Source organism: Heptranchias perlo, chromosome 25, assembly GCF_035084215.1.
Source record: "Heptranchias perlo isolate sHepPer1 chromosome 25, sHepPer1.hap1, whole genome shotgun sequence".
NCBI lineage: Eukaryota > Metazoa > Chordata > Chondrichthyes > Hexanchiformes > Hexanchidae > Heptranchias > Heptranchias perlo.
Genome location: NC_090349.1, coordinates 32,623,349 through 32,648,517, shown reverse-complemented (window position 1 = coordinate 32,648,517; position 25,169 = coordinate 32,623,349). Strand labels below are relative to the sequence as shown.

Genomic DNA, 25,169 nt, shown 5'->3' with positions numbered 1-25,169 from the left:
TGTATTACTAATCTTTAATACTTCGTATGAGCAGGAATGCCAGAACTTTTCTAGGTTGAATGCACTTTCCTTATACTGACCCAAAAGGAAAAAAAATCCTCATGTCACTCACAGAATTCTAAGACTGCTGCTGACCCACAAACCAAGCCCACAGGTTAATGCTCAGCAATTCCTAAATCAGTTTTTGCAAGGAGATTTTGTGCTGAAAAGAATAATTTCTCTGCTCTTCCAGCCTAAATAAGCAGACAGTCATTCTCTATGATATTCGGACTGCTGGAAGGCATTTATGGACCATTCCCTTGTCATAATCAAGTGGCGTTGAAAAAGTTAGAGAAAGTTTCAAAGGTTTCTTGAGACCCTCACTGAAGAATTGAATCAAACTGAAAGGAGCATCAACGTCCAGGATTTGTTAATTAATGCAACACATCCAGAATCTCTGCATGGGTGTGACCCAGCTAAAAGGTAAACACGTTAGAACTTCAGTGAGTTGCTACAACTAACCATTAACCCTCTTTGGGAACCGTATGGAGACTGTGACAATGAAGATAGCGATATAGAATTGCTGGTAGGAGTTGTAAACTAGTCTGAGGTGAGGAACATTTCAAACATTTGCCCATCACTAAAGAGTGTTTAGTGTATAACAACATAGTGGGGTAAAAATTGGTTATGGCTCATCTTTGGATGCATAGTCAATAGCCGCAGACAGCGCATGCCCCAACCTGGATGCCCGAGGCTTGCCTGTAATTGGGCCTCGGGCCTCATTGTATTAATTTGGACAAGCTGCTGATGCTTATCATGTCTCCAGAGGAAGCTTGCCCATTGTAAAGATGTGAATTTTGGGCCACCTGCCTCGCCGGCAGCAGTCCTAAGGTAAGTCTTGGGAGGGGGAATGGAAGAACAATGGGAAGGGACCGATCACAAGCTCGTAGCAATTCTCAGGATGGTGTAGTGCGCCTCCCGGCTCCGCAGGAATGGTTTTTAGGATGCAGCGACTGCTGAAGAATCCTGAGCAGAACAGGCCCGCTCCGCACATTGCCCACCAACTGAAACAGGCGTTATCCCCTCATTTATAGACGTAAGTGGCCTGATGCCTATTTCAGGCGGATGCCTGGACAGCCGCCTATGCCCATATGGTGGCGACTGTACCCCTGGCATAGATCGGGTGTGCTCCAGAATTTGCCTTCGTTGTGCCCGTTTTACATGCACAAGGTCCAATTTCTACCCAAAGATGACTGTAACCAACATGAGGTCTCATGAAATTAACCCCAGTAGCATGGAAGGACTTGGAGAAATTGTACTGGATACAAGTGAGCAAACATTAGATTTCCCACAATGCTGGCTATAGAATGGAATCATAGAATGTTATAGCACATAAATAGGCCATTCGGCCCATTGTCTCCACTGGTATTTTTATCCATAGGAGCTGCCTAGTCTAATTCCATGCCTTTAATTTTCCTTTCTTTCAAGCAACTTAAAAATGTATAATCTCTGCTTCAACAACAGTTTGTGACAGAGAATTCCATATTCTAACCACCCTCTGTGTGAAGATTTTATTCCTAACCTCTTTAATTCTCTTTGGTTCAGCAAATGATGGTTCATTCTTCATTTGAACTTCTGCACAGAAGGGACGGAGTTTGCGGAGTCGACATTGTAAGAGATTTCCACTGGGAGATGGGTGATGATGTGAAACTTTGCCTTTAATGTTCCTTGCAGCCTTTTTATGATTGAATCAGGTGTGGAATCTGTGACTCAAGGAGCAGTAATCAGTGCCAATTCAGAGAAAGGTTGGCAGCAGTCATGTTGTAACTTGCAGTTACTACCTCAGGAAGGAAGTAAGGTTAACAGTGGTAGTGCAGCCCATTGCAGCATGGACTTCTTGACATATGGTGGGTTTATGGCCACAAATCTGAACCATTGCATTGCCCAGAACTCAAAGTGGAAAGTTTTAAGAGTACACCTGAAAGCTATTAGTGTGCATAGGTGCCAACAAAGGCGTTTCAGATGTACTATAGCCAATGCCGCTGGATTCTCTGCTACAGCTCACATGCATTAGATCCCTAATCCAAGTTCTTCTGTTAGGATGCACTAGTGGATGTGCGCACTAGCTGGGCTTTTCCTTGAATGAAGAGGAAAATCACTGGCAAAATCAAGCTTCATTGCTGTTGTATAAATCCCAACTGACAGCAGTCAGTCTTGTTCACCCCGTGGTTCTTTCTAGTTGGCCCAAGGATGCGTCTGTTGGTGCATCCCACAGCCATGATAAAGACTCAACACTTTACATTTAACCAGCAAACAGTGACATTATTTACAATCTCCTGTTGACACCACAGATTACATTTATTTATGACTCGGTGTGATATGCACCTCAAATTGAGACCATGTTCCATTTTATCTTTGAACAGCTCCTATGTAGCAATAAAACCACCTGTCACCTATTTTCATGTTTTGAATGAACTGTCATTTCATGAACCATAGCTGCTGCATAAATATTTGCCTTTACCTAGGCAACTGCATCTGCCAATAGCAAATCCTGTCCCAGGCACATATCTTTCAGCTGAATGTCACTTACTCCTGCTACACTGTGCCTGTCTGCATGACAAGTTAGTTAAAATGTGTAGAGCTATTTTTAGACACTTCTTTTGTGCTTAAAGATGAGTTTGAAATACCCTAGTATGCTGATACAGAACCAGTCACCCCATCTACTCTCACAATACCTCAACTAATAGAAACCTGTGGTCAGAAAGTCTCAAATGTGATAGCCCCTGGCCAATATATGCATGTACACACACACACACACACACACACACATCAAACACAGTCCTCACTGAATCAGGAATGTTTAATTTTATCTCTGCTGTAGCTTATTGTACTTGAGAACCTCAGGGGGAATCCTGATTAAACCAGATTCAGTAATTCCATTATTTGAACTTTTGAAGCAGAACTTCACGTCTGGATTTTACAGTGTAAACTTGGGTGTGTTAGCATGGTAAACACTGGGCTCAGAACCCAGCAGTTTGTTCCCCTTGTCTCTGAAGGTATTAACTCTCACTGGGGCACACAGGCACTGGCTGCTCCAGTACCTTACTCAAGTGGCCAATTTTCACCTTGACAGTACCAATAGGCAGTTCATCTATGAGAGGGTGTCACAACCGAACCGGCTATAAAATGTGCATGTCCTTTTTATTGCTAACTCAGAGATGCTGAGGCCAATTGTATGCCTGTGTTTCAATGAATGAGTAAGCAAGCAGGGGAAGAAAGAATAAAAAACAAAGGATCATACTAGCCCTGAGCTGCAGGGAGGTCTCTTTCCTCTCCTTTCCCCACACGCTCAATTGCTTCCAGATCCGCAATCTACTGGTCTTTTTCCTTCTAGGGGATCAAGCGTCTTATTCTTGCTGTGTCCCCTCCTGTTTTCAGTTGCTGTTATCTGTGGCCTTCTCCTGCAAGTAGATTAAAAAAGGGACATGTGTTGGGATGAGGAAGATGTGAAAAGATGTGTGTCGGCCAAGGGCACAGTCCAGCTTCTAACTTATGTGAGTCCCATAACATGCAGATAGCTTTTATTGGCAGGGTACTTGCTATTTGCCACATTTCATGGGCCACAGGGCAAACAGATTGGCATAGTAGCAGTACAGCGTGAACAGCAAAAACATGGGCATGCATATTTAGGAAGTAGTTGAACAGCTGCCAGTGTGATGCTGCACCAAGCTAATGGTAATGTTCTGTAAGCACACTTGGTAAGACAGCAATTGTTAAATTTAGCAAAGCGTGATAACACTTACCTTGGCAACTTATCAGAGATCTATAAAGATCTTGTGCACCAGCTTCCACATTTGGTGGACATGTGAAACAACATTAACGCTTTTTGCCACATTTGTTCACAGCACTCTTGCGCTGCTCTTCACAGCAGGATGTCCCTTACCCGCAAAGAAGACCACACAGTTGGCCAATACATTCTGGAGCAGGAGCTCTAAAGGTGCATCTTGAAATGACCCATTTCACTATTTTGCCTTAGCTGCTGGTGCCAGCTTACCTGCTCCTTGATGCTCATGTGCTCCAAGTACATCATGCACTGTACCCCAGGAGCACTGTGATAATATGTTAATAAACTAACCTCAGATTATGGTGCAAGATCAGTTCAATGTGCCCACAGTAACCGAAGACCATCAGTCCTAGTACCTGTCTGCATTATCAGGCATATAAGTCTATAAAAGTTATGCTAAGGCTGTCCAATGCACTGGTCAGACCAAATATAGAGTAGTATGTTCAGTTTTGGTCATCATGAAACAAAGAAAAATAAATGCATTAAAAAGGGTACATAGAAACACAACAATACTGACAGCAAATGTAAATGGAATGAGTTATGACAAAAGATTAGAAAAGCTTACACTTTACAGTCTAGAAAGAAGGTGGTTAAAGGAGGACTTCATCAAAGTATACAAATATTAAATGGTAAGGTAAAGTGGACGTAAATGGGTATTTGCGAAAACTAAATTTATACATCAAGAGAAATTTCTTCACTTAGAGTGATAAATGTTTGGAGTAACCTACCAAACAGGGTAATGGAGACAAAAAAAATTGGGGAATTATTCAAAGTACAATGAGATGTAAAGATGGGAGTGTTTATGCATTGGAGATATGGGGAGTAATTTTAACCCCCAACAATGGGTGGGTTGGGGGCAGGTGGGCAGTAAAAATAGTGAATTTTTGGAGCAGGACCACTTAAAGCCCGTGGGCGGATACTTAAAGGGGCAATGTACCTCACTGCGATAGTTGAGGCTCTTAATTTTTTTGTGTGTTAGAAACGCCAAACAAATTTAACCTTACCTGTTCGGGTTTCCCATCGCTTCCGATTCACGTCAGGTGAAAGCAGACGGAAGGACCAGATCCATGAGGTGAGTGCCTTTATTGCACTGCTTGTGGGCCAGGAGGAGCTGGAGTGCTTCATCCAGGCCCAACAAACTCACCTGGCATGATCGGACCAATGCGATCGGCCGACCCTCCCCCCCCCCCCCCCTCCAAATGCTGGACCCTCCCGATGGTGGACCCCCCTGATCTTCTCCAAGGCCCACCCGATGTCGTCCACTTCCCCCACCTCTGATTTCTCCCACAGCCACGATCTTTCTCTCCCTCCCTCCCCCTCTCCAATTCGTGGTTCCTTTCCTTTCCGACAGGCAGCCAGCCTGTCAATCTGGCTGCCTGATGCATGGGAAACCTGGAAGCACAAATACTTACCTTCAAATGAGTTGCAATCGCAGATTGCCTCGCACTCATTTGGCTTCCGAGTTCCCCACGCGAGTATCTACAAACACGTTGGGTTCCTAGCTCCGAGCTAAAATCATGCCCATTAATACTGATCGGTGGAATGGCCTTTCTAATCCCTCACTTTTCTTATGTTCTCTGTTGGCTCAGGTCAGCACAGATTGAGGATGAACCGAGGACCTTCCTTTTTTGCTTAGTACCACACTGTCAACAAGGGAGCTTCAAAGCCTGTCAGGGATTAAATCTAATCAGATTCAACATAAATCCCTATACTGTCAGGGAACACTAATGCATTCTTCCCCTGTCAGGGAAAACAAACATACCTTTTCTCTACACTGCCAGAGATAAGAGATAATTAATAAAATACTTTCAAAAATTCATATGTTTTTATAAAAACAACCTTTTTTGCTGTTGCTGTTGTCAGCAGCAACTGACCCACCAACCTCACAAATAGCTGGAATGTAATGATGGGATGGCAGCATCTTCACTAGGTCCCTTTGCACTTATCTGTTAGCAATTTTTTTAAAGTATGGACCAACTCAACCCGAAAATGATTCATGTTTAGGTGCCTTAAAAGGCTGGAAATGGACCAGATCTGGTTGCTTTGAATTCTAAATTCAGTTCAATACTTGTCTGTATGTAACTGGTCATAAGTGTTATTCACATCTGAACATGGCCAAATGCTGGGAAATATGTTAGCTCTATCCATAGACTCAGATTGACCCCATTCTGATTCATTCAACATTGGATGAAAATTTGTGGTTCAATTCTGCAAGTTTTTTGATGAGAAATATATCTGACACATGCAGAAACCCATCGTTATTGGGCACTGCTTGAATACTTGGACATGGGGCGCCAATTTGCCTCTCTTTGTTTCGCCAAACTGTCCTGTCATTCAGCAGCCAGCTCACTTACCTTTGCTGACCTTGTGAGATCATCAAACTTCTTCCACAATTGAAAGGAGGGGATGCTACTCACCACCACAGCCACTTCCCTCCATATCACCTCTGCTGCTGCATTTAGTGTTTTCTTCCCAACCATTCCAACTATGGCATCCTTTCTCTGTCCTATTTCTGGTGACAGAATTTCAGCATCAGCCTCTGAAAAATTAGCTGTTTGTTGTTTTCCTCCTCTTCCAGTTGCCTTTTCTTTTCCTGTGTATCTATGCCAGGCCCAAATTTGTAACAGTAACCATTTCAGTTCTTAAAGGGCTCCTGATGGTATGACTTGCTGTTTACTCTCTTTTGTTCCACTGAGGTGACACATATGATTCTTGCTGAGTGTCTCGACCCCTGAAGTAGTGAAAGGATGCTGACTGAAGGGCGAGCAGCCAAGGTAACTTAAAAGATTTAACAAACAGTCAAATTACAACAAAAGTTTGGGCACATAACACAAATGCAAATAAAACACTTGATTTGGGAATATCATTCTCTGGATCTTTCCATCCATTAAAAGGGAGTGTATTCAACTAAATTACCAATTTATTAATAAATTTTGCCTCATTAAGGTGAGTGGCACACAATATTCAGTCAAACTCTCCCAAATCAGGTACAGTGTGGTTAGTTGCAGAGAATAGTTTCCTCTGGACTGCCCCATCAAGTACTTCCAGGTTAGGTACAGGATGAGTTATATACAGGATAAAGCTCCCTTTGCACTACCCAATGAAGCAATCTCAGAGCAGGCATGGCATGCAGGATCATCGACTTGTATATAAGACCTGTAATTAGTAAGCCCTGGGTGTATATTACTGTATGTGCTCCTGGCTGTTTCTGTTGTCTTGTAAGCTGTTGAAACTCTGTCCTTTGTGCTGATATGTTCAGTTTCTATTTTGTTCCCTCTGCACTGCTCAAATGTGCCTGAACACAACTGAAGCCTGTTTTAGGTATCTGTGAAAGTTGTAGCTAAGGTGGGACCCCTTTCTTTTGTTTGTTCTTGTGATGTGGGCAACACTGGTAAGCCAGTATTTGTTGCCCATCTCCAGTTGCCCTGAGGGCATTAAGCGTCAACTACATTGTGTGTGACTGGAGTCACATGTACGCCAGATAGGAAGGGTCCTTCAGGACATTAGTGAGCCAGTTGGGTTTTTATAATAATCTGACAGGTTTCATAGTCTTTTTTCTCATGCTAGCCCACAAAGTATCATATTTATTGAATACAATTTCACAAGTTGCCACATAGTGGGATTTGCTAGTCCAGTTTCGTAACCATTAGGCTACTGTACCCCGTATGCAAAGCCCACTCCCCAGCCTGCTGATAAATGTAGATAGAGTGGCTACAGTGCAGTTAGGTCCTTGTAAAAAAAATGTTCTGATTTCTTAAATAATTTATATCTGCTGCGGGTGGTTTGTGGAACTTTAGATGATACTGTCCCGCTGTGAAGGCAGACCAAGAGCACATAACTTGAGGGGATTCAACATTGGAGTTTCTTCACCTCTCAGTGCCCGGTGTATTTGAGAGGCCTAGAGCTGCTTTTAAAGACTGTTTGTCAAAAAACTTGCTGATTTAAATTTTAAAAATTGGACCTAGGTTAAAGTAAATAGGGTTTTTTTAAATTTAAGAACTAAAAAAAATCATTTTATCTGATTAGATAAGTGTGGGTGATTTGTGCATTGATTAGGAATGGTGTACAGAATAACAGAATCATATTTAAAATGTTAATAGGTATAGCTTTATGGTTATTTAATTTACAGATTGCAATCATGTGAAAATAGCCTGGGGGCAATATAGGCCATTATCCCATTGTCTAGCATTTAACATTTGTTTGCTTAAATGCTTCAACAAAAAAAATAGCTTTGCATCAAAGGAAGTCCAGGATAAATATCCCAATTCTGGCAATAATGGACCAGGCTCTATGGATACTGCATACTCACATATTTTACATGTAGCATCTTATCCCAAAAAGATACACTTTGAAACTGTGACTTTATAATTAGGAAATAGGTTCAGCCAACTTGTCTAAAGGAACAGTTACATTCCAAGAAACTTTAAAAAGGAAGCTTTCCAGGGAGATTATAATAACCCCTTTGTAGACTGATTCCACATCTCTCAATTAAGTATTCTGTTGTTTAATATGTCTTACTGCTTTAGTGTATGATTTTATTTGTAAATAAATTGGAACAGTCTATATAAAGTAGTGCAATGATGTGATATTTTCCATCATCCAGATTGACAGGAGATATAGTGGGTACCCTATATATTTACCAGCAAGCATTTTGCTCCTATTGTGGTTAATTGTTAGACAGGTGTTGTAGTGGGCATTCTACGGACTCTCCGGTAGGTATTTTGCTACGATTGAGATTAATTATTAGACCTGCACTGCACTTGTTCAACTACTGCAGAGAATTAAATTTGCAGGTTTCAAACCTCAGTCTACTGATGGAAAGTGTTGTCAAACTGTTTATACGAGTGTAAACAATTTTACAACACCAAGTTATAGTCCAACAATTTTATTTTTAATCCCACTTTTTCCACACCGCCTGAGGAAGGGGGAAGCCCCCGATTGCTTGTGGGATTAAAAATAAAATTGTTGGACTATAACTTGGTGTTGTAAAATTGTTTACAATTGTCAACCCCAGTCCATCACCGGCATCTCCACATCATGTTTATACGAGAAAAGCCGTTGGGAAAAAACCCAACTGTAACATTACCATTGTTTGTAAACTCAGATTTCAAGGGACGCCACAGCTAATTGTTGCGCTCCTCGGTGTAAGTAGTAACCAGTTTGCAATTTTTTTGTGGTTTGTACTCGCATGTGAAACGTCTTTAAGTTAAACTTCTACTGATTATTTTTTCTAAACACCTTCTCGGTAGTAAGGCAGATGGAGCACTTTGCATTGACTACGAATACACTTCTCTCTTTGGTTTAATTAATGTGTTTTCGTTTAAACGTTATACTATTCCTATTTATTTGCAAGACTCTGTTCCCTTTATAATCCTCCCGGCGGTATTATTTGCTTAGGTTTCATTCTAGTGTCTCACTCCGGGAGATACCCTACCACCCCGCCCGCTTTCCACATATGGAAATATGACCATATTTGGGGACTGGGCGTCACCCTCCTCCCTTTAACACCAGCCTAATACACACGCGACGCAAGTTACCTGTACATAGAGAGATAGTTTGAGTAAGAGAAGGAAAAAGAAAGAGAGGCATGATGGTGAGTAAACACGTGGGGACTGAAGTGGGGGAAACAGCCAGCAGACGCCCCGAGAAGGAAACACCAGGGAGCGGAGCAGGTGAGAACATGGATCCGATATATACCTGCGTAAGGCAGCTGAAAGTCAGAGTACAGGACCCAGAACACCCCGGGCAAGAGGGACACACTGTGTGAGAGGAAGTTTAAAAAAAACACGGCGAGAAAATAACTAACAAACAGGGCTGTGCCCGGCAGTTTAAAACAAAAGGGGAAAGACGAGGGAGAGGAGAGGGAATAAAAGAGGGCGAAAGAATGGAAGACATAGTGAGGGTGAGTAGGAACCTTGGTTACAGACCTCTCCGGATAGTTGGGGGTAGGGCAGGAGAGTTGGAAAAGTTAACACTGCACATTCAACTCCACTTAAACTGTACACTGTCAGTTGTTTAGAGAGCACCACTGAATGCAGACCTGGAGTAAGTATTTTCCATTCACAGTGGTACAAAGAGGTACAGACCAGAAAGGTCGCAGGTTCAATCCCCAGTCTGGGAGAGTTAGCTGTTGACTAGGAAACAGCATAGGTGCAACAATTCGCCTCAGCATACCTGGGGAGAGGAAAGTCAGTCGTGGTTTCTGCTCCTGATCAGTATTTGGTGACTCATGCTGGAGAATGGGTGTGTGTGTGTGTGGCTATCGTATGAGATCAGGATTGGGGTTAACTGAATCCTCCCTCGGGTCAAATAGAACTGTAGAATGTTACAGCACAGAAACGACCAGTGTTTTTCTCAACTTGAGCCATATAGTTTAAACCGACTCTCCTGCTCATTCCCCCCCTCCCATTCTATTTTTCAAGCAATTACCTAATTCTTAAAATAATTATTGGGTTCTGCTTCAACAATGGTTTCTGGCAGTAAATTCCACATTCTAACCACCTCTTTGTAAAGCCATTTTTTTCTAACTTTCCTTTAATTTTGTTTGTGATTATCTTTACTGTCTTGTCAACCAGTAGAACCAAACTATTTATCATAATCTTGAACCTTATCAGACCACCCCTTAATCTTCCCAGCTCTAGTGAAAAATGTCCAAACTCCTCAAGTCTTTCTTCATAACTGCAACTCTTCATCCCTAGTAACATTGTGGCAAATCTATGCTGCACTTTTTTTGTTGCTTTTATGTCTTTGTTATAATTAGGTGCCCAAAACTGTACACAATACTGTGCAACTCTGGCTCAATTATGTCTTGTACAAGTTCCACATTAATTCCTTGCTTGTGCATTCTATACTCCAGATACAAACCCAAGGATTTGTTTGGTCTTATGACCATCTCTGCTTATGCTGCCACTTGTAATGACCTATACATCTGCACACGAAAGTCCCTCTGTTCCTCTACTCCATTTAAAATCTTACCATTAAATCTTTGCTATTCTTATTTCCAAAATGTATTACTTCACACTTCTGTACACTGTACTGCACCTACCACCAATCTGCCCATCCTGCTAGCCTATCTATGTCCTTCTGCAGCCTTTCAAAATCTTTTACCATTTTCCACATCTCTCAGTTTGGTGTCATCAGCAAATTTCAATATTGTTCTCTTAAACCCCTAAGTCCAGATCACTTATATGTATGTAATAATTAAGAGCCATTCCAACAACACCTTTGGTTTTCTGCATTCCAACCATCTCTCTATCAACATGGCCACGTTTCCCTTAATCCAAATGCTATTACCTTTATCATAAATTTCTTAGCACCTTGTCAAATGCTTCTTGAAAATTGTAAACCATATCCACTGTATTTCTTTTATCTATCCTCCCTCTTATTTCTTCAAAGTATTCCATAAGGTTCGTCGTACGCAACTTGACTTTTGCAAATCCATCCTGACTAACCCTGATTAGCTCATGTTTCTCAAAGTACTTAGTAACTTCATCCTGTATTGTGGCCTCTAGTAATTTAGCATCAACTGAAGTAAGACAAACTGGCTTGTAATTCCCTGGCTTATTTTTCTCCTTTTTTGTCACATTTGCTGCCATCGAATCCTCTGGCACAGTTTTACTTTACACAGAGCAACGAAGGTGCGAAGAGCTTACTGATGATCTGGTCATTTATTTCATTGCTGTTTGCGGGAGTTTGCTGTGTGCAAATTGGCTGCCGTGTTTCCAACAATGACTACACTTCAAAATTGCTCAATTGACTGTAAAGCGCTTTGGGACATCCTGTGGTCGGGAAAGGCGCTATATAAATACAAATCTGTTTGTCTGTAAATTGCCTGCAATAGCTGGCACTCTTAATATGTTGTAAGTGGTGCCTTTGTAATTGATTTTCTATAGTGATGGAAAATAGTTATTGCTAATTACCCAGTATAGTCTGTTACCTTCCATAAGCATGGGTGGTATAAATGTTGGGGACTGTACCAGTACCTGGTGTATGAATGTAAGTGGTATTTAATACCAGTTTATATTTTGTTAATCTGCATGTATTTCACATCTTGCACATTTAGCTGCTAAATTTGACTCTGCTTCTGAAAAGCCTGCATAAGGAGTTGAAATCCATGGGTTTATATAATCCCCAACCTTTTCACCCCTTACACACTGTACGTTCAGGCTGGAATGGAGAAGGCTAAAAGGAGATTTAAGGCAGGTTTTTAAAAATTGTGAAGTGTTTTGATAGTGAATAGGGAACGATTATATCCTCTGGATGGTGAGTCAGTGATGCATTGTCATCAATTTAAAACTGTATTTGAGAGTGTGGAGAGAAGTTAGGAAAAATTTCTTTATGCATGGAGTTCTCAGAGTTTAGAATGCTTGCCACAGGGAATGGTTGAGGTGGAGACCACTGCATCTTTTAAGAAAAGGGAAAAGTGAATACATATATGGGGACACGGTAAGCATGATTAAAAGGTTAACATTTTGGTTAGAAACTCTTCACTAAAATGTACAGAGCGACGAGGAGAATTTAGCTTCTATTCTAAGGAAGGGTCCTACCCAAAACATTAACTGTCTTTTTTTCTCTTGGGTGCTGACAAATCTGGGTTTTCCCAACATTTGCAGATTTTTCTTTGTCTCTCTGCCAGATTAATAGAATGACTAGACCATTGGAATGGGTGGAGAAGGCTGCGTCCAGAAGGTTTTTAGACATCTAGGGCTGAGGGGAGAGGTTCGGTGAATATTTTGTGACTTTAGCCCTGCAACAATCTACCGTATGTGAAATGGTGACTGTTACTGATTGGGAAGAGAAAAATGTTGTGTCTCTGAAGTGTTTTTCATTTTTTTTTAAATTAAATGTGTAAGGAGGTTGCTAGTGCTATGAGTGGAATGTTACATCAGAGCTGCTTATGAACGTTCCTGAATTTAAGCAGTTGATTCTTAGATACTCAAAGGGGAGGTGTGGGAACAGGGAGTATTCAGCTCAGAGTCAAAGTGCAATCACACACAGTTTGAGTGAAAATTAACATAATGCCACAGAAGGAAATTTCTTGTTTTCACATGTTGGTGATTTGAACAGTGGATACCACACCTACTTTTGTACGTTAACAATTAGTTATTGACTAAACTTTGTACTTTGTGGGACTGTTGGCTCACCAGTACAGAGAACTCACCGCTGCCAGGAATGTACAGATCACTGCAAATGCCTGGCTGCTGTGAGTCACATTATCCAGCCTACAGCTATTCTGGTGATGACAAACAGCAAGTGCATTCAACAAAGCAAAAGGTCAGAAACTCTGGCCCCCCAAGTTTCTTTTGTAGCACATTTATATACAGAAAAACACTGCTAGAAGCCGTTCTGCAGTATCCCCCTCCCCAGATCCTGGTGCAATGGAGCCACTCCATTTCTATTGCTGAATGGCTTTGACAATAGGTAGAACAGCAGATGCAATTATTTTTATAGCAATGATTTGATCACAGCACGTTCCTCAATGGCTTATCAGTTAGAAAATATGGTTGCCCCTCGACAACATTAATGGTGCTTTTACGTTGGGAGGTTTCAGGAGAATGGAGATATACTGCCATTCTGCCCCATTTACTTTTCCAGCTGATAGTGTGCCAGGCAGAAATAGAGCAGGAGAATCTGACAGCAGTTCATAAGACCAATAAAAAGAGAACAAAGTAAGTTGGCCATTTTATATTTCCAAGTGCAACCATTGGTGGAAGAATTGCACATATCACATCAACTGCACTTGTATTACATAGAAGCACATTTATATTGTCATCAAGGCAGCACTGCTTCCAAAGACCTGCAGTAACCAACTCTCTTTGGTGGGTTTCGGACCCTCTAGAGGTATCCGGGTATCTGGCTTCCTCTGCCACGCTGCACCTAAGGTCAACGCTGTTATTGACAGTAGCACTGGAAGTTATTTGTAGCAGTAACGATGAAGAGGTTGTGTGATATGCATTTTGTATACAAGTTGGTCTCAGTAAATTACCCGACTCCTTTCCTTCGGGTTTGTAGCAAGAGATGCTGACTGTGCTGGGAAATATTAGATTACTTGCCTCCAGTGCAGACAGTGAATTTCCTGGTGAGAACCGTTGGACTTTTGCATGTGGTATTTATTAATTACACTATGATTCAGACCTTCCACTTCAGTGCTCCAGGCTGCTGATTGCTAGTGGGGCAGCTCCATGATCATAATTTTTTTTTAAATCCATGCCTACATATTGTTTGAGAATAAAATATTTTTTAGCAGGGTGAAAGGTTGGACAAAATGAGGGCATATATAGCTTTAAATGCAGTCATTGTTTATACTGCACTGTCTCTGAATCAATACCAACAGAAATGTTGATCTCTTCATGTTTACTGGCTCTTGTGTGTTTTATAATTTTTTTTAAGAAGACCTTAGCCAGAAGCACCCAGTTTTGTCCCATCCCCATTTTATTACCATCACAGTTACTGTGCAAAATCCTCTGTGGTTGATTCATGCAGCCAACATTTAAAGGCTTTGGAATTCAAAATATGCTCTCTGAAGCTTGATCATGTGACCCCACTTAAAAAATGTTACTACACCAGAGAGCACAACTGGTGAAGGTAACTATTTAACATAAAATACGAATCTATGTAATTAAATAGTGGGGTAGAGTTTCCGCTTTGGGCGCAATCTGGCAGTGCACTGGTTAGGTTATAGTTCAAGTTTCCGATAAAATTCATTTGCATAATTACAAACATAAAATCTTCCATGAACCAGCACAATTGGGCAGCGTTATAGAATGTAATCATTTATTTTTCTTTCCATTAAAAAGTATTTATTTAAAAGTTTTATTAATACAGGTGAAAATGGGCTTATCGCAAAAAATTAAATATTTTTATTAACATAGTGGTTATGTCACGAGACTAATAATCCAGAGTCATGAGTTCAAATCCCACCATGGCAGCTGGGGAATTTAAATTCAATTAATTAAATAAAAATCTGGAATTTAAAAAAAAACTCGTATCAGTAATGGTGGCCATGAAACTACTGGATTGTCGTAAAAATCCATCTGGTTCACTAATGTCCTTTTAGAGAAACCTGTCGTCCTTACCCGGTCTGGCCTATATGTGACTCCAGACTCACGGCAATGTGGTTGATTCTTAATCGTCCTCTGAAATGGCCTCGCAAGCCACTCAGTTGTAAAATCTCACTACGAAAAGTCATAAGAATAAAACCGGACGGACCACCCGGCATCGGATACGACAACGGCAAACCAAGCCCAGTAGACCCAGCAAAGTCCTTGTCACTAACATCTGGGGATTTGTGCCAAAATTGGGAGAGCTGTCCCACAGACTAGTCAAGCAACAGCCTGACACAGCCATACTCACAGAATCTTACCTTTCAGCCAATGTCCCAGACTCTTCCATCACCATCCCTGGGTATGTTCTGTCCCACCGGCAGGATAGACCCACCAGAGGTGGCGGTACAGTGATATACAGTCAGTAGGGAGTGGCTCTGGGAATCCTCAACATTGACTCCAGACCCCATGAAATCTCATGGCATCAGGTCAAACATGGGCAAGGAAGCTTCCTGCTGTTTACCACCTACCCACCACCCTCCCTCAGCTGATGAATCAGTCCTCCTCCATGTTGAGCACCACTTGGAGGAAGCACTGAGGGTAGCAAGGGCACAGAATGTACTTTGGGTGGGGGACTTCAATGTCCATCACCAAGAGTGGCTCGGTAGCATCATGACTGACTGAGCTGGCCGAGTCCTGAAGGACATAGCTGCCAGACTGGGCCTGCGGCAGGTGGTGAGCGAACCAACACGAGGGAAAAACCTACTTGACCTCATCCTCACCAGTCTACCTGTCGCAGATGCATCTGTCCATGACAATATTGGTAGGAGTGACCACCGCATAGTCCCCATGGAGACGAAGTCCCATCTTCGCACTGAGGACACCATCCAATGTGTTGTGTGGCACTACCACCGTGCTAAATGGGATAGATTCAGAACAGATCTAGCAGCTCAAAACTGGGCATCCATGAGGCATTGTGGGCCATCAGCAGCAGCAGATTTGTATTCCAGCACAATCTGTGACTTCATGGCCCGGCATATTCCTCACTCTACCATTACTAACAAGCCAGGGGATCAACCCTGGTTCAATGAGGAGTGTAGAAGAGCATGCCAGGAGCAGCACCAGGTGTACCTAAAAATGAGGTGCTAACCTGGTGAAGCTACAACACAGGACTACATGCATGCTAAACAGCAGAAGCAACATGCTAAGACAGAGCTAAGTGATTCCACAACCAATGGATCAGATGAAAGCTCTGCAGTCCTGCCACATCCAGTCGTGAATGGTGGTACAAATTAAACAACTAACGGGAGGAGGAGGCTCTGTAAACATCCCCATCCTCAATGATGGCGGAGTCCAGCACATGAGTGTAAAAGACAAGGCTGAAGCGTTTGCAACCATCTTCAGCAAAAGTGCCGAGTAGATGATCCATCTCTGCCTCATCCCGATATCCCCACCATCACAGAAGCCAGTCTTCAGCCAATTCGATTCACTCCACGTGATATCAAGAAACGGCTGAGTGCACTGGATACAACAAAGGCTATGGGCCCCGACAACATCCCGGCTGTAGTGCTGAAGACTTGTGCTCCAGACTAGCCGCGCCTCCAGCAAACTGTTCCAGTACAGCTACAACACTGGCATCTACCCGACAAGGTGGAAAATTGCCCAAGTATGCCCTATCCACAAAAAGCAGGACAAATCCAATCCGGCCAATTACCGCCCCATCAGTCTACTCTCAATCATCAGCAAAGTGATGAAAGGTGTCGTCGACAGTGCTATCAAGCGGCATTTACTCACCAATAACCTGCACTCCGATGCTCAGTTTGGGTTCCGCCAGGACCACTCTGCTCCAGACCTCATTACAGCCTTGGTCCAAACATGGACAAAAGAGCTGAATTCCAGAGGTGAGGCGAGAGTGACTGCCCTTGACATCAAGGCAGCATTTGACCGAGTGTGGCACCAAGGAGCCCTAGTAAAATTGAAGTCATTGGGAATCGGGGAAAACTCTCCAGTGGCTGGAGTCATACCTAGCACAAAGGAAGATGGAAGTGGTTGTTGGCGGTCAATCATCTCAGCCCCAGGACATTGCTGCAGGAGTTCCTCAGGGCAGTGTCCTAGGCCCAACCATCTTCAGCTGCTTCATCAATGACCTTCCCTCCATCATAAGGTCAGAAATGGGGATGTTCGCTGATGATTGCACAGGGTTCAGTTCCATTCGCAACCTCTCAGATAATGAAGCAGTCCATGCCCGCATGCAGCTAGACCTGGACGACATCCAGGCTTGGGCTGATAAGTGGCAAGTAACCTTTGCGCCAGACAAGTGCCAGGCAATGACCATCTCCAACAAGAGAGAGTCTAACCACCTCTCCTTGACATTCAACGGCATTACCATCGCCGAATCCCCCACCATCAACGTCCTGGGGGTCACCATTGACCAGAAACTTAACTGGACCAGCCACATATATACTGTGGCTGCAAGAGCAGGTCAGAGGCTGGGTATTCTGTGGCGAGTGACTCACCTCCTGACTCCCCAAAGCCTTTCCACCATCTACAAGGCACAAGTCAGGAGTGTGATGGAATACTCTCCACTTGCCTGGATGAGTGCAGCTCCAACAACACTCAAGAAGCTCGACACCATCCAGTACAAAGCATCCCGCTTGATTGGCACCCTTTCCGCCACCCTAAACATTCACTCCCTTCACCATCGGCGCACTGTGGCTGCAGTGTGTACCATCCACAAGATGCACTGCGGCAACTTGCCAAGGCTTCTTCGACAGCATCTCCCAAACCCGCAACCTCTACCACCTGGAAGGACAAGGACAAGGGCAGCAAGCACATGGGAACAACACCACCTGCACGTTCCCCTTCAATTCATACGCCATCCCAGCTTGGAAATATATCGCCGTTCCTTCATCGTCACTGGGTCAAAATCCTGAAACTTCCTACCTAACAGCACTGTGGGGGAACCTTCACCACATGGACTGCCGCGGTTCAAGAAGGCGGCTCACCACCACCTTCTCAAGGGCAATTAAGGATGGGCAATAAATGCTGGCCCACATCCCATGAACAAATTTTTTTAAAAATCCTCTGCCTGAGTAACCTGATTTAAAATCACTGAAAATGACTTTTTAACTAAAACTATACTGAGCCATTTAACAGATTCATTGGTGTAGACTAGTCAGTTTCTTAGTAAATTAAATAATTTTTGATACGAAAAAACTTTTAAAACGTGCCTTCCCATATCAGCTCAGTTGGCGGAATCTCGCAATTTTGACCTGGGGGCGTGTCCAGTTTTGTGGGCGGGGCCTGATCGGGGCGAATTGAATCACCAGCGTTAAAGATCGGTGAAAACACAAACCTAAGTGGTTTTGGGCGTAATTCACATTTAAAATCAAACCCTCGTCCATTTGCGCTGGTTCGGCTGATTTTGCTTGGGTTGCGCTGATATTAGTCGCGTAAACATGCGGAAACTCTACCCCCTTGTGTCTAATCCTATCCATCGTGTTCCACCTTAAAATCTGGCCTGGGACACAGCAAATCTCAAATTTTCTAAGTCAGGTTGTTGCAATCCATTGGGCAAAAAATTGGAAATTGGCTGGAATAAGTACTTTACCTGTTAATTTCCAATTGAAAAAAAATGAATAAATCAAAAGCAATTAGATTTAGTCAGTAAGCACCAATAGCAGAAACATTAATTTTTTTTTCAAAGCTGCCAACCTTGAACTGACAAGTAGCAGAAACCCAGTCAACCAAATCTCTCAAGTAATTTTGTGAACTCGTCTGAGTTACCATTTTGATTTTGCTTCACTCCATGAACTGAACATTTTTAAAAAAATGCATGAACATTTACCCATGTAAGTAACATTTATAACATAAGAAACTCAAACAGTACAGAATAAAATATTTATTCTTACTCTGAATTGCTTGTACATTGTTGGAACTCTGTTTAATTTTTCAGTCGGTAGAAGCCTATTGCTATGTCAGGAGCCTGGGGTTCAGTTTGGAGTACTTGCCTAGTGATTCAGTTATCGGGTTGGGCTTTGTTGCTTTTTCTCTCTGCTGATGCTTAGATTCTCCCGATTGGTTTCTGTTCTTGGCAACCACCGTAAGCCCCTCCACTCTTTGCTTTGGCTGCATGTTTTTTTTGCTGAAGTTTTGACAACCTGCTCTCTGCAGCTTGGCCCAACCCTCCCCTCCCCGGAGCCCTTCCCCATTCACCATTATCTTTTTCTATAAATGTGTTTGGCTCCCTCACTGTACTTGTCAAACACAGCATTTTATAGTAAAGTCAGCGTATAGCGTGGGAGTTGAATAAGATGAGTCACAGCCCGCCTGGTCGAGTGCTCCCCGCCCTTCCTTGCTCTGCTCTGCCCTACCCTGCCCAAGTATTTTCCACCTGCTACACTGCCTATCTGGAATGCTTTCTAGCCTACAAAGTGCTTCCGACATGCCCTGCATGCTTCCTGGTGTACTTGCCCATCAGCCCACTCACGCTAGTGCTCCCACAGCCCAAGTATCTTGGCTGGCTTGTTTGTTTGCCCACTGAGTGTTCCATATGCTCTTGCTTGCTTGGCTGTCCTCCCATCCAAAGTGCTAACCAGCCTTCTATGCAATAACCTGAGACCTGCTTGGCCTGCCCTGTTCTGCCACATCCCACCCCACCCAAAGTCCTCTCACTCTCTGCTTTTTCTCGTGCTCAGGCTATGTTCAGCTCCCACACTATACTTGTAGAACACAACATTACAACTATAGTTGGCAAGTAAATTGCAGGAGCAAAACACATTGCTTCCTGTCCTGCTGGACCCAAGTGCATCCACGCTGGCTTGCTCACCCACATTCTCCAAATGCAGAAGAGAGTAAGAAATGAAGTAGAAAAGAGAGACAAAAATTATGAGAGAGGGAGAAAGACATGGCTGGAGAAGATAAATGAAAGTGAAGAAGGTGGAGAGAAAAAGAAACCACTGCCTTTGGTCTCTTCAGTACCAGTATCCAAAGCTTAAAAGCTTTTTGCTGAGGCCTGGCTGAAATAAGTTGAGAACTACTGAATTAGATAGTTTTTGGTGACATATACTGTCAAAGGTGGACATGTTGCATGAATTGGTTGTGAGTGGGCTTAAAAATATAAAAACAAAAGGCAAGAATTTACTAGTGTTTTGCAGTGGGTTTGGGGTGTAAGTATAGTGTGCTGGCATTTCTTTGGGATGGGACCTGTTTCTGCCCTGTAATGGCTGCATTACAGTTTCTGTTCAGGTCTGGGGACTCCCATGTCTGTATGCGCCGATGCTGCTGGAAGCTCATTTTAACATGTGTAAGTGAGGATGACTGGCCAAAAGCCGTGACTAGCTTAGAACAAATGAAAAGAGGTATACCTGTTGCCAGCATCAGCCGATTGTGTGCGTAAGTGCCTTACTTTGGAACCTGCAGCCTGGAGCTGTTTTGAAGAGTTATTGCTTGAGATACAGGAGATATTTCGGAGTGTCTTTTTTTGGTGAATTGCATCTGGACAGAGCTGACCTTGCCTCTGAGGACCCGTGAGACCACTGGAAATTTCCCCCACCCCTGCATCCACAGCAATATGTCTGAGTAACTGTTACTTCCCAATGAACATTCCCTTGTTCTCTGTTTTAATGGAGGGGGAGGTGGAAGACTAGTACAGGATGGAGGAAAGAGTGAGGCAGCATTGAAGGATGATGTGTCTGACAAGATCGTAACCCATTTTCCCCGAAGAATTTATAGGCCACGCAGATCTCCTGAAGATCTAGTGAGGAGCTGTGTGTGACAAGAGTGTGCTTCACCAAAGAGGCTGTGGAGCTACAGCAAGAAGACCTGCAGCCAAGATCATCTGCCAGGGCAGCCCTGCCTTGTAACTGTGACAGTGATGCTGACTCACTTCAAGTGGTTGCTGGCTGCATCTCGAGTTTCTGCCTGGGCAGCCCAGTACCACCACTCGTATGCCACTTGCTCTGAGGGGATAGGTCAGCCATAGGCATGTCCACTTCAGCTGTTGCCATTCTACTGGATCAGTTTGTCCACTGATCGCTTCTATAAGACTGGACAGCATCAGATCCTGAAAGTGCTGAGGAGATAGCTGCCTCTACCCTGGTCCCAAGTGTCGGAAAGAAGGTTTGGAGGGTCCTATCTAATCAGAGCCATTAGGGCTGCAGTTTGTGCTTCCATGGAGGAGGAGGCTACTTCTGAGATCGGGGACTGTTGCAGACTCCAATGATGCCTGTAACAAGCAAAACACTTCCCTGATGTTATCACAAATTATGTCCGTAGGCTCAACAATCTCACCTGTTGGTTGCTGCACATCTTCACAGACTAACCTCAGAGCCTCCACGTGAGTGTGATATTGCTTGAATATTTTTCATTTCAGATGAGTGCCCATGAGACCTGGGTCCTATAGCTCTGAAGCCCAGGGCTGTCTTCTCCATATCCTCCGCTGGGACGGTGGCAAATCCTTACCCACTTCTCCTTTTTAACTGGCTCATTCTCTCACCTGGTGCCCCATTCTCACTTACACCATCTACTCTCTCCTCCCTCTCCCAGGTGAAAGTATCCGAGTGCATGGGAGGGAGGAAGCCAGTAACACAGCACGTGACATTGAGGGGGCTGGCTCAGAGGAACATGCACTGTTTCTTGTTGCATTGACTCTTGCGGCCTGGTCCTCATCATTCACCTTCTCCATCATTCTCATTATAGCCCATCAGGAAGAAATTCCTTCTCTCCTCATCTTCCTCCACTTTGTCATCCCCTACCCCTCCCCCCCCACCCCACTCCCTGTTACTGTGATGCATTGGCTGCAAAGGAGGATGTAATTTAATTATGGGTGAACGTAACCCTTTGAGATTAAGGCGACAGTAAAGTGTCTGAAAGCTTCTGGTGGTCTGGTGCTTCATAGGATTGCCTTCGCAATTGTCTAAGTCTGCACCCACTGACTGCAGCCTGCACCGTGCTGCCAATCTCACCGTCTCCCATGGTTGTGCCTGTCCAGCAGCTCTATAGCCTGCCCCTCATAGGGGCTCAGCTCGCTAATGTCTAGGACAGTCCACATCACTCTCACTATCCACGCTTATCACAGACAGCTGCCTATATCGGGCAAATGCCGCTAACCATTTGTTATTTCCATTGGAGTCAATTACAAAGGCGCTGCTTAAAACGTATTAACCATACTGGCTATTTCGGGCAGACTTTGTCATTTGCTTTCCTTTCTTGCTCTGCCATTTCGGTCCTCTCCCGTTTGGTTGCATCAAGGGTCTCTTCCATGCAGTCAAATACAGCTGTAACTCTATTTTAAAGTAGATTTTTAATGGTCCTAAATTGTAAGGTTGAAGTCAGGAGCAGTGGAATTGCGGCTGTAGACCTGTGACCTGGAACAGGTATAGTTAGTCACACAGCTGCCTCCTGCCTTCCTGCTACTTGTTTTAACGTCCACCGCCAATGGCGGGCAAATCGCGTAAACATCAACGTGCCCGCTGTAAATGGTGGGGATTGTATGCCCCACTCCAGTCCACTGCCTTTCAAGGGCATGGTGTGCAAGTTTCTCTTGTAGCAAATTTGAGTGAATGAGGTTAAGTCTAGCATTTAAGGAATGTCTCTTAGATGGCATGACACAGAATATGTAATTGAGCTGCTGGGAGCACCATGTTAAAGTGGAGGAACGGGTTTTAAGATTTTGCATGCAATTAGTTCCTGTTAAGGTAGTTGGCATTGCCTATGGTAAAATACAGAGTTAGTGCAGTGTGAAGGCTGACTTTTGGAGCTATTGATTTCAAAGATGCCTATGAAAGAAAAATGACTGTCTTTTACCTTATCCTGATATCCTTATCAGGTCATTGACCTTTTTTCAGCATTGCTCTGCAGCTCTGGGTGCAAGAGATGGCATTCAGTGCCACTGCCACCTCCCTCCACATGGCATGCAAGACACTTTTTTGATGTTTCCTCCCATGAGTAATATGTCTCTCCTGGCTGAATGCAACAAAAGGAGTGTCTGAAGATTGGCCTCTAAACCTTTGAGCTCTTCTTTGCCTCCTTCCAATGCCCAGCATCCTTCTTTGGGTGCTTCTTCATTTACACATTCTTTAAATGTGCCACAAGTTTTCACATGAGTCATCTATTACAGCTGCCTCTATCCAATCAATTGACTCTTGCAGTAGGTTCACTACTTACCTGCTGCTGAAATGTTCAGTCGCTTCTGGCTGTTTAAAGGCTGCACCTGAAATTTCCACCCCCCTCAAGTGTTGTACTCCTGTGTTACACGAGTTATGCTCAGTCAACAGCAGGTGGGTATGTAAATAAGCTGACCCCATTTCCAAATCCATATGTTGCACCATAAATGCTCAGCTAGTACTTTGTAGATTTTCCTTTGTTCTTTTATTGTTTCGATGCTGTTCTCCACAACCCCACTGTTCTGTATTTACATACCATAGGAGACCCCGGAACAACAGGTAATTAGTAAACCCTAATGTTTCCTACATTTAAAACAGTGACAACACTTCAATCAGTACTTCATTGACTGTAAAGCACTTTCGGATATCCTGAGATCATGAAAGGTCATAAATTCAAGTCTTTCTTTTAATTTAATACTTCTATAACCATTGAGTGATGAGGCCTGCACTCAATTTGACTTTATTATTATAGTTTTCCCCACCCCCCAAAAAAATGGAGGATTTTACTTTTAAATTTCGTAAAGGGATTCCTATTTATATGATTACTCATGGACACTTTCTACATCGCCCATGGTGAATGTAGATAAATCTCCCCAGTGTGGCTTTGGTGTGGTATGTTCTTCAGTTAACCTGGGCCCAGTTGCCTCACAGCATCGCTGATGAATTTCTTCATGCCTCCCATGCAAGAGCAACTTGTCATATGGTGAGGGAGACAAGGATGATGCAAACAACCTCAAGGTGTTTCCAACTATGGATCTTTTATCATGGTCCACCTCTGTTAGCCACACATCTTTATCCTACTGTCTTCTCTGAGGCCCATGACAGGCGAGGAGGAAGAACTGCTGTTTGAGGTGTGGCTCCATTGTCATTTGGGGAGTGAAATTGACAAAGGCTTGGGAAGAGGTTGTCCCTGCCCTTGAGCTGTGGTGTGGAATATGATATTGGCGATACAAAAAAAGAGTAAGGGAAGAGAATGTTATATTGTAATTATTTTGTGTTACTGACTCTCTGAAATGAGCTGGATCTCGTGGCCTTGCAGGACTTAGCTGAGCTGAATGCACAGAGATGTGTTGCAGCCTGTATTGCAAAGCATTGTTTCAGGTTACTGCAGTCTCGAGTGTGACAGACACACCCAGAATATTTCTAATCAGACAGGTTTGGCAGAATGCAGTAGTGAAATATGAAACCACAAAACCAGTCTTCCCATTTAACTCCTTCTGACCACATTGTTCATCCATGTGGCAAAGGATATTTGACTTTCTTTATTTGCTCCTCCAATTTGGAGAACTGGTGCAAGTTTTCACCACAAGTTTCTCAACATTTTTGGCAAGCCATAGAATATCTTTTAAAGTGGTGTCAGTTCACAACTGACATGGATCGAATTGTTTTAAAGTAATATGGGCAGAAAACATGTGCTTATAATTGATTTAGACCAAGTCAGGTGCCTCTCTGCCTGGTTTCCACTTTTGATCATTGTTGGGAACAAGGTTGGGTTATCGTGAGTTTGAAGGTGGTGAAATTGGAAACCCATAGGTGGCTTGAAGGCATACCTCCCCACCTAAGATGCAATTGATCTTATTTTATGTGGGATTGTTATGGCTTTTGTGGAGCTGAAGTCTGTGTGCATCTGGATATCTTGGCACAATGTGTTTACTTGTATGTATATAGCACACAATGCTTTGTATGCTTTTGAAATTATTTAAAAATAAACTCTAGCTCACAACCCTTGCTAATCTATAGATGAGCTCATAACCTTTGTTCGTCCAGGCTTCCAAGACTGAGTCCTTTTGGCTGCTCTTGGAGATCAGCAACCAGAAGGTCCCAAGTGCTAGGACCCTAAGGGGTGGAGTTCCAAAGTACAAAATGTTACCTTGCCCCCAAATCTTCAGCCTGACCTCAGACCTTCCTGTCGGTGTGGGTCCAGGGACAAGCTATGACGTCAAGTTTTCATTCGGGCACCCCTGCACTGGAGTGCCCCAGTGAGCTGATCCTAAGGAAATTGAGGCGAGAGCGTGAGAACATCCCTTCCTGCCTCCTTACAATACCAAGGCTGGGCCTGCAGCTACTACAGGTGCAGACACAGTTTTGCAACATTGGAAGGCTCCAGGAATCTCTGGGGCAAAACAATGGGGAGCGGAA

General features: G+C 43.4%; 1 protein-coding gene across 1 annotated transcript in view; it reads left to right on the top strand.

Annotated features, from left to right (window-relative positions):
• The first annotated feature begins 9,334 nt into the window (after nt 1-9,334).
• Nucleotides 9,335-25,169, top strand: part of LOC137342180 (clustered mitochondria protein homolog) — a 71,154-nt gene continuing 55,319 nt past the window's right edge. The window contains 1 exon segment of the mRNA XM_068005928.1: nt 9,335-9,495. Within this exon segment, the coding sequence (XP_067862029.1) occupies nt 9,411-9,495 (85 nt within the window). The 5' untranslated portion in view covers nt 9,335-9,410.